The sequence below is a fragment of the Aquarana catesbeiana genome, linkage group LG07 (assembly GCF_042186555.1).
Source record: "Aquarana catesbeiana isolate 2022-GZ linkage group LG07, ASM4218655v1, whole genome shotgun sequence".
Lineage (NCBI taxonomy): Eukaryota > Metazoa > Chordata > Amphibia > Anura > Ranidae > Aquarana > Aquarana catesbeiana.
In genome coordinates, this window is record NC_133330.1 from 87,750,343 (window position 1) to 87,761,066 (window position 10,724).

A 10,724-nucleotide genomic window follows, 5' to 3' on the forward strand; every position below is an offset into this window, starting at 1 on the left:
CGGCAGGAGATGGTCAGAAGCTGAGCGGCAGGAGATGGTCAGAAGCTGAGCGGCAGGAGATGGTCAGAAGCTGAGCGGCAGGAGATGGTCAGAAGCTGAGCGGCAGGAGATGGTCAGAAGCTGAGCGGCAGGAGATGGTCAGAAGCTGAGCGGCAGGAGATGGTCAGAAGCTGAGGGGCAGGAGATGGTCAGAAGCTGAGGGGCAGGAGATGGTCAGAAGCTGAGCGGCAGGAGATGGTCAGAAGCTGAGGGGCAGGAGATGGTCAGAAGCTGAGCGGCAGGAGATGGTCAGAAGCTGAGGGGCAGGAGATGGTCAGAAGCTGAGCGGCAGGAGATGGTCAGAAGCTGAGGGGCAGGAGATGGTCAGAAGCTGAGGGGCAGGAGATGGTCAGAAGCTGAGGGGCAGGAGATGGTCAGAAGCTGAGGGGCAGGAGATGGTCAGAAGCTGAGGGGCAGGAGATGGTCAGAAGCTGAGGGGCAGGAGATGGTCAGAAGCTGAGGGGCAGGAGATGGTCAGATGCTGAGGGGCAGGAGATGGTCAGAAGCTGAGGGGCAGGAGCTGGTCAGAAGCTGAGGGGCAGGAGCTGGTCAGAAGCTGAGGGGCAGGAGATGGTCAGAAGCTGAGGGGCAGGAGATGGTCAGAAGCTGAGGGGCAGGAGATGGTCAGATGCTGAGGGGCAGGAGGTGATTAAAGGCTGTGGACATGGTAGTTTTCTCCACTGTCCCCTACATATTACTATACCTGTCCTGTCTCCACTTTAGTGTCCGCCTTCTGTCACTGTGACTGTGTTCCTCTCTCCAGTCAGTGTCCTCCTCTACCGGGCCGGCTTCACCCCCCCCCCCCAGTAATGTCCTCCTGGGGCCATTACGTGGCTCCTCTCTGCACCGTTGCCCTCCCCCTGCTGAGACGAACGAGTGGCGGCTTCCGTTTAAAAATGGCGCCAGGTGGCGACATTACGTTACTGCGCATGCGCCGCCCAGCCGAACTTTTATGATCTTTCTCGAGTCCTGCAGGCTTCGGAACAGCACATGCGCAGCTGCATGGCCGGCCCACAGCCATCTTTTTTACGGGCACCGGCTGCCCGTAACGGACATTCACGGGCACCCGAAAATGGGGTGAAATTTACGGGCTGCCTGTGAATATACGGGCGGTTGGCAACACTGGATAAAACAATTGTTGAAACTGCCTACAAATTGACAATTTAAAGGTCAGCATTATTTTCAGTGCCCAGAGCAACCATTACAGCTCTCTTTCTTCATTCTGTCACATTGTACTGGGAGAATGAAAGAACCAACTATTCAAAAAGGTGTGCAACAGTTCTTCCAATAGATAAGGCAAAGAAGGCCAACAGTACCCTTGATAAGAGATACAAAAATTAAATTGAGAACTTAACTTGTTATAGTGAAACCCCAGGAAAAAAAAATGTATTTTTTTGTCATACTTACCTGTAAAATCATTTTCTTTGTGTACATTATGGGACACAGAGTTAGGCTAATATTCATTACCTACTGAGTTACTCCACCATCTCTAGGTGAATGGAAACTGGTAGACAAAGTCTTAGACAGGAAGTGATCCCCTATAACCCCTCCCATACAGGAAGTACTTCAGTTTTGTAGCAAGCACTGAATCCTCAAAAAAGAGGGGAGGGATCTGTGTCCCATGATGTACTCAAAGAAAAGGATTTTACAGCCAAGTATGACGAAAAGAATCCTATTTTCTTTTTCATACATCATGGGACAAAGAGTTAGGCTAATATTCATTACCTACTGGGATGTCCCAGAGCAATAGCCTTGAGGGGAGGGAGACACTCTGCCAAACAATAGCCATCAAACTTTATACGGCGGTCTGCAGTACACTGTGGCCGAAAGCCGAATCCTCGGCTGCTCGAACATCCACTTAATAACATTTTGTGAATGTATGCACTGAAGACCAGGTAGCAGCCTTACAAATCTGAGCAACAGATACCTGATGGCGAAAAGCCCAGGAGGTTCCTACACCCCTGGTAGAATGAGCTCTCACCTTAAAGGGAGGAGCTTTAGGTTTCAGACCATAGGCCTGAATGACCAATTGGCAACGGAAGCTTTGGAAGCTGCCTGCCCCTTCTTGGGTCCTTTTGTTTAAACAAAAGGAGTCTGATCCTCGGATCTCTGCAGATCTAGACAAATAAACCTTGATTGCCCTGACAAGGTCCAAGGAATGCAGTCGTCTCTCTTCCTCCGAACGAGGCTGAGAGAAAAAAGGCAGCAAAATAATGTTCTGATTTAAAAGAAAGGCTGACACCAATTTTGCCAAAACGGATGGAACTGGTCGTAACACGACTCTGTCGTGGTGAAGGATCAAGTATGGTTCCCTGCACAAAAGGGCCGACACCCTTCTAGCCGAGGTGATGGTCATCAGGAAGGCTAGCTTGCGTGACAGCAAGTCTAATGGAATTTCCTTGACAGGCTCAAATTGTTGTTTCTGTAACACAACAGCACCAGGTTCAAGTCCCAAAGACACATAGGTGACCTAATGAGGGGGAAGCAAACTAGTTGTCCCCTGCATAAAGGTTCGGACCAGGGAATGGGAGGCTAAAGGCCTTAGGAAGAATACTGACAGGGCCGAAATCTGACCTCTGATTGTACCCGAAGCCAATCTGAATTCCACAGCTGACTGTAGAAAAGAGAGAATTCTCCCAATCACATATTTCCGAGGATGCAATTTTCTGGCTTCACACCAAACAATACAAGTCTTCCGGACCTTATGATAGATCTTCCTAGTGACAGCTTTTCTAGCATTCACCAGCGTAGATGCCACGGTCTTTCCACACCCTGGCTTCAATAGCCATGCCGTCAAATTTAGAGACTGTAAATTGTGGTGGAACATAGGACCTTGACACAGTAGATCGGAGTGACGTGGAAGCGCCCATGGCCCGTCTATTGTCAGTCTCACAATCTCTGGGAACCAGGGCCTTATAAATCGGCAGATGTCACTCTGCCCAGGCTAGTATGTGGTTCACCTCCTTCAGAGCTGCTCCTGGTACCGCCTTGGTGGTTTATATAGGCCACTGCAGTGGCATTGTCGGACTATACCCAGATAGGGCAGTCCTGAAGCTCTACCATCCGTGACCGCAGGGCCAGACTTACTGCCCGTAACTCCAGGACGTTGATGGGCAGGATTTGTTCTGTCCTTGACCATTTTCCCTGAGCTGTGAGCCCCTCTAGGGTCTCTCCCCAGCCTGAGAGACTGGCATCTCTAGTCAGTACTCTCCAAGTTACCAGGAGGAAGGATCTTCCCTTTCGCAGGTTCTGATCCTGCAACCACCAGTTTAGGCTTAAGCGTGCCCGAGGCGATAAGAACATTAGATAATCCACGGCTTGTTCTCTCCCGTCCCAAGCCAACAAGATGTCTTGTTGTATAGGCCTGGATTGAAACTGAGCATAGGGCACTGCCTTGAAGGACGACACCATCCTTCCTAGAAGACTCATGCAGAGCCAAATGGAGGGTTGTTCTGGCGCCCCTTATCTCTCGTACCTGATTCATCAGGGCACAGATCCTTACGGGTGGCAAAAATACCCTTGCTTGGACCGTATCTAGGATCAGACCTAAATACTTCAGACTTTGAGCTGGTCTCAAGGCTGACTTTTGGGTATTTATGACCCATTCTAAGCTTTCCAAATAACACACTGTGTAGGTCATGCTGTTCTAAAGCCTGTAATGAGTGATCTCTGAGCAGGAGGTTGTCCAGATACTCAAGCACCAAGATCCCTTGGGCCCTTAAAAGACCCAGTAATGGTGCTAAGACCTTTGTGAACACCTGGGGAGCTGTGGCAAGCCTGAAGGGTAGAGCCGCAAACTGAAAATGACATTCCTCTACTGCAAATCGCAGGAACCTCTGATGAGGCTGAAAGATAGGTACGTGTAAATACGTGTCCATTATATTGATGGAGGCTAGAAAATCTCCCACCTGGAGCGAGGCTATAACTGAGCGGACAGACTACATCCAAAAGGACTGGATTAGTAGACACTGGTTCAGGGATCTATGATCCAAAATGGGCTTTGTGTCCCTGTTTGGTTTTTGAACCGTAAACAGGTTTGAATAAAACCCTGCGCCCCTTTCGGATACAGGAAACTGTACAATCACTCCTTGATGCACTAAATTATGTAGCACCTGAAATGGTAAGTTTCTTTTTGGAGGCTCCAAGGGAACGCTGTATCTTAGAAACCTCTGGGGGTGAACCCCCCGTAACTCCTGCTTGTAACTGCGGGATATAGTTGGGGGGACCCACACGTCCTGAACTACTGATCCTTTATGGACTGGCAGATATCAATTGCTGCAACAGCTGGCTGAATGGCTAAACTGGCCAAAGAAAAGGAAGCCTTTAATGACTCCAATTTCTTGTCAACAGGGTCTTTCAAGCCACAAGGCTTCACTGCTGGTTTCCCTTACAAGCAATGGCGGCGGCAGCACCACCACCCGAGCTCCGATGGAAAAAAAATTTGGCTGGGGTGAAGACATCACTGGATTCCTGGGCAGGCAAGTGTCCTAATATTAAATGTCAGCAGCTACAGTATTTATAGCTGCTGATTCTTTTTCTGAAGGAGCCTGGGCCTCCTCTTTAATGAACTGGAACTAACAGGCAACTAATCAAGCCAGAAAAGCCCTGTCCTACATGCCCGCTGAGGTCAGTTAATCGCTTGTTCATGAAGTCATGATTAGGTTACAGAAAACAGATGAACCTCAATCTTCCAAAAGGCAATACATACCTTTTTCTGGATTTTAAAACGTCTGCTACATGTCATACGCTTACTAGCTTTCTTCAGCTCTGTAAAAACAAAAAGCATAAAAATAAGTGTCAAAAAAAAAAAAAAACAGGCTCATTAGCACTACCAAATCAAATGTAACAAACATAGAAGCACAAAAGGAATGGTCCAAAATAAAAATTGCACATCAACAACCAGTCACAGTTCAGTCAGGTTTGACGTGGTATTAAAAATTATGAATTAAAAATGTGTCACCCTTGAAGCCTCTATCTCCTCCTACACAGCACCCATGTGAGAGCATTTAAAGCTAGTGATTAGCTGTTCAAGCCCAAGTATTTTCACATGGGAGGTCAAATGCGCCCCTTTTACCCAGAAGCCCCATCCAAATAGAAGGGGCTCTAGTGGTGGGGGAAGGTGTTTTGTGGGGCGTGGTTTGGTAAATGAGACTTCCAGGTGGTCAGGCTATCTGCAGTCCGTATGCCCTGATTGAACACAGTTACAGTGCATCTTAAAAGCTTAATACCATGTTTTTGTGAACTTTAACCACTTCCATACCGGTGTTCTGCCGAGAAAGTTCCGCTTGGCGGATTAGTTCCCCCCTCTACTGCGCATGCGCAGTAGAATCCGGCGGAAATAGCAGAAGCGGAACAGCTGAAAATCAGCTGTACACGGCGCCTGTAAAAGGCCCCTCGCGGGCTCGCTGCGCTCGCCACGCTTCGGGCGCGGGCTCGCTGCGCTCGCCACGCTTCGGGCGCGGCCTCGCTGCGCTCGCCACGCTTCGGGCACGGCCTCGCTGCGCTCGCCACGCTTCGGGCACGGCCTCGCTGCGCTCGCCACGCTTCGGGCACGGCCTCGCTGCGCTCGCCACGCTTCGGGCACGGCCTCGCTGCGCTCGCCACGCTTCGGGCACGGCCTCGCTGCGCTCGCCACGCTTCGGGCACGGCCTCGCTGCGCTCGCCACGCTTCGGGCACGGCCTCGCTGCGCTCGCCACGCTTCGGGCACGGCCTCGCTGCGCTCGCCACTTTTAGATTCCCCCTCTAGGTCCACTTGGATAGTGGGGAAGGAACCTGGACCCAGAGCGCAGGCAACGTGTACAGCTGATTGAAGCGTTTGAGCTTCGGCTATCTCCGGCGGCCGACAGTAGTACGTACTGCACAGGCGCTGCGCCTGCGCAGTACAGGGGGGGAACCTATCCGCTGAAGGAACTTATTCGGCAAGACACCGGGCCTATTCTGGCACTCCTCTCCTACATGTAAAAATCTATTTTTATGCTAGAAAATTACTCAGAACCCCCAAAAATTATATTGTTTTTTTAGCGGACACCCTGGGGAATAAAATGGTGGTCATTGCAACTTTTTATCTCGCACGGTATTTGCGCAACAATTTTTCAAACTTCTTTTTGGAAAAAAAACGTTTCACGATTTAAAAAACAACAAAACAGTAAATTTAGCCCAATTTTTTTATATAATGTGAAAGATGATGTTACGCCGAGTAAATAGATACCCAACATGTCACGCTTTAAAATTGCGCACACTCATGGAATGACGCCAAACTTCAGTACTTAAAAACCTCCATTTGCGACACTTTAAATTTTTTTACAGGTTACATGTTTAGAGTTACAGAGGAGGTCTAGTGCTAGAATTGTTGCTCGCTCTCTAACGCACGCAGCGATACCTCACATGTGGTTTGAACGGCGTTTACATATGTGGGCAGGACTAACGCGTGCGTTCGCTTCTGAGTGCGAGATACCGGGGACAGGGGCGTTTTAAATTATTTTTTTTTTATTTTATTTTACTTTATTTTATTTTTTTTTAATTTTTACTTTCTTTTACAACATTTTTTTTTTTATCACTTTTATTCCTATTACAAGGAATGTAAACATCCCATGTAATAGGAATAAAAGTGATAAAAAAATTTAAACATCCATTGTAATAGGAATCATTCGTGACAGGTCCTTTATGGAGAGATGCAGGGTCAAAAAGATCTCTCCTCCAGGCTGGAAAGCATGAGATCGGAAAAAAAAAAAATCCACGATCCCATGCTTACCAACTGCGAGCGTGACTTTGTTTACAATCGCGGCCCAAGCGTGACGTCACAACGTCATGCCCAGGCCTCCGACGGTCATAGAGATGACCATCTGGTCACCGGAAATCTCTATGCTCGTCATCCGGCGGCAAGCGATTCTTTCTCTGGGTCCCCGATGGTACGGGAGAGCCTGGAGAAGCACCGTATGGCGGCAGGAGGGGGGTGTTGTCCCCTCCCGTCGCCTGTAAGAACGAACAAGAGGCGGAACTGCCGCTATGATCGCTCTTATGGTGCACAGAATCGCCGGCTGCAAACATGGATATCTGAACGATGTCTATAGTTGCAGGCATCATTCAGATATTCCCACTGAAAGTCCAGGACATCATATGACGTCCTTGGGCGGGAAGTGGTTAAATAGTTTGTTTGGACCGGCTAGGTCCAATGAACTTTCGCCTTCACTAACCCATGAACTGTATGCAGTCTCATCTACACAAAGTACACAGCGTGGTATTCCAGCAACAGCATGGGAACTTCCCTTCCCACTCCCAAAACAAAATCAAGTGAAGTTAAGCACTGCTCAGCCATTCACAGAAAGCTTTGTATACTATGAATGAATACAAAGCTTCCTCTGCTTGGCTAAGGCTAAGACCACAACATCATTTATCTTCTTCTCTAAACTCAAGACTATCAGAGGAAGCCTTGTATTCATTTAGAAAGTACAAGGCTTCCTGTGAATGGCTAAGCAGCTGGGAGTGGGATGTCCCCAACCCACTGATGACACACAAGGCTGTATAGTGCATATGGCAGATGCTACATACAATGCTGACAGCTGCTGCATGTGTTAGTGAAGGAAATAGTTCATTTGGACCAGCCTGGTCCAAATGAACTATTTAAAGTAGGGATGCACCAAATGGGTTTTTTGGTGCCAAAACCGATACCGAAAATAAATCTTCCTTGATCCCGAAAACGATACCAAAACTGACTGTTTTTAAAAATATTTTTATACAGGAGATGGTCAGAGACTGGGGACATGGTACAGGAGATGGTCAGAGACTGGGGACATGGTACAGGAGATCGATGCAGCCAGCCTGCGTCCCCAGTAGTGCAGCCAGTGTCCACCATTGGATGGGTGATCTGTCTATCAAAGTGCCCGGAAAAGGGGGAGGGGCTGCATGTGACGGCACGCAGTGGGGAACACACAGCTATTGAATTGAAAGCTGTGATGTTCCCAGCGCTGTAATCAAACAGGCGGTGGCTCTCCTACGATATAGGAAACCCCCCTGATAGGCGGCACCAAGGGTGGGGGCACTCCAGGCCCCGCTCATTTCGGAATCGGCAAAAATTCTCTTTCGGCTTTTTGCCGAAAGGGCCATTTTCGGCCAATATGTTTCGGTGGCCGAAATTTCGGTGCATCCCTAATTTAAAGATCACTAAAGCTTGGAGATACGCTTTAAAAGTATGGCCAAAACTTTATTGGCTGTACTTCTCTTGTGGGTCACAGGAGTGCGCTTACTTTTGCCTTCCTGTGACCCAGAATCAGCCAACAGCGGATAAAAGCCTGCGGTTAGCTGATGTCACAGAGCTGATCCAGGCTATGGAAGGATTCCGATCATGTTGTTGGGATCCACCTAGCTGCTTGACTGACAGCTGGCTTCTACTCTCAGCATGTGGCTGAAACTAGCTGCACTCGCCCCCTCTCTAGCCCAGGGCTCCTGTCAGTCACCGCCTTAAGCTAACTGAGAACTGATCAATCAACAGTCATGGGCATGCTCAGTTTTTGGGCTTAGGGATGACATGGGACAGCAGCATTAGACCAATGCTGCAGCATGGAGGAAATTTTTTTTTTTTTTTTTATATAGCCCAAATACTGAAGTCTGGGTTTTTTTCCATTTAAAAATAACAAACATGTTATACTTACCTGCTGTGCAGTGGTTTTGCACAGAGCAACCTGGATCCTCCTCTTCTCGGGTCCCTCGCCAGCGCTCCTGGCCCCTGCCGAGTGCCTACGCAGCAAGCAGTTTGCTATGGGGGCACCCGAGCCATGCCACTACTCTGCGTGTCCATTCAGACATGGAGCTGGCTTTGACAGCAGCAGAAGCCAATGGAGGGCAGCCGAGACTCTCCTGCAACATCACTAGAGATGGGCTCAGATAAGTATTGGGGGGGGGATTGGGGGCTGCGGCACACGCGCGGCCTAAGGCACCGCTCACACGAGCGCGCGGCCTGAGACGCTCCCCCCCGCTCACACGAGCGCGCGGCCTGAGACGCTCCCCCCCGCTCACACGAGCGCGCGCGCGGCCCGAGACGCTCCCCCCCGCTCACACGAGCGCGCGCGCGGCCCGAGACGCTCCCCCCCGCTCACACGAGCGCGCGGCCCGAGACGCTCCCCCCCGCTCACACGAGCGCGCGGCCCGAGACGCTCCCCCCCGCTCACAAGAGCGCGCGGCCCGAGACGCTCCCCCCCGCTCACAAGAGCGCGCGGCCCGAGACGCTCCCCCCCGCTCACAAGAGCGCGCGGCCTGAGACTCCCCCCGCTCACAAGAGCGCGCGGCATGACACCCACTCGGCACACTCACAAGCCTGCGCGGCCTGAGACGTGTCACTCACTCACAGCTTGACATCCACAAGAGCTGATTAATGGTTGCTTACATACACTTTTCGTTCCTTTCAGGGACTAATCATTTTTACATGACAAACAACTTTTTTAGCACTGTGACAATTTTACAAATCAAAAAAAATATTTTCTACATCTGCTTTTAATTTTTTATCCCCTGTGACCCATAAGTACCCCTATGAATCTAGTCCCCCTTATAACATGTGTAATGTGACCCTTCTGCCATTCTCTATAAGAATTCCGCACTCACTTGGCCGCCTCATGTCTCCGGTGTGATCTCAGCAGAAGCACCACGTGTGACCAGGCCGTGCGCGCTCCCGATTCATCGTCACAGCCTCAACTCTCCTTGCTCGCGCTCGGAACGGAGGGGCGGAGCCAGTACACTCGATATTAGCTCTGATCCCAGAGACACCCAATGGAAGATGGCGGAGTGCGGGGAGAGGGAAGTGATGTCATGGACAGGGAGGAAGTGATGTCATGGACAGGGAGGAAGTGGGTAGAGAGACTCTAAACATCTGTATCTGTAGCATGTTATGTCGGTATTACTCCATTTTATGAAAATATACATACCCCTGACAAATCAATAAAGCAAAAAAAAAACACCTCTGTGCTACCCCAGTGTAAATAAAAGTCGGCCAAAATAACTAAACACCGTGTGTGTCTACAAACCAAGTGCTGCGAACACCCACTGTGTCCCCACAAGTATAATAAATCAATACATAAAATAAATCATAATGATAAATCAAATATACATGTGACATCCACTCTCCGGCCACTTTTTTAGGTACACCTTGCTAGGACCCCCTTTTGCCTTCAGAACTGCCTTCATTCTTTGTGGCATAGATTCAACAAGGTGTTGGAAACATTCCTCAGACATTTTGGTTCATAGTGACATGATAGCATCACACAGTTGCTGCAGATTTGTCGGCTGCACATCCATGATGCAAATCTCCAGTTCCACCACATCCCAAAGGTGCTCTATTGGATTGAGATCTGGTAACCGTAGAGGTCATTGGAGTACAGCGACCTCATTGTCATGTTCAAGGAATGAGCGGTGAGATGATTTGAGCTTTGTGATGTGGTGCATTATCCTGCTGGAAGGAGCCATCAGAAGATGGGTACACTGTAGTCACAAAGGGATGGACATGGTCAGCAACAATATTCAGGTAGGCCGTGGTGTTTAAACGATTCTCAATTGGTACTAAGGGGCCCAAAGGGTGCCAAGAAAATATCCCCCACACCATTACACCACCACCAGCCTGAACCGTTGATACAAGTCAGGATGGATCCATACTTTCATGTTGTTTACACCAAATTCTGACCCTACCATCTGAATGTTG

At 49.4% G+C, this 10,724-nt stretch overlaps 1 protein-coding gene across 1 annotated transcript in view; it reads right to left on the reverse strand.

Annotated features, from left to right (window-relative positions):
* GNL3 (G protein nucleolar 3) overlaps positions 1–9,803 on the reverse strand; it is a 47,314-nt gene extending 37,511 nt beyond the window's left edge. The window contains exons 1-2 of the mRNA XM_073592430.1: positions 9,635–9,803; positions 4,748–4,806 (exon numbers count right to left, since the gene is read on the reverse strand). Of these exons, the coding sequence (XP_073448531.1) occupies positions 4,748–4,806; positions 9,635–9,647 (72 nt within the window). The 5' untranslated portion in view covers positions 9,648–9,803. The remainder of the gene's footprint in view (positions 1–4,747; positions 4,807–9,634) is intronic.
* Positions 9,804–10,724: the final 921 nt, after the last annotated feature.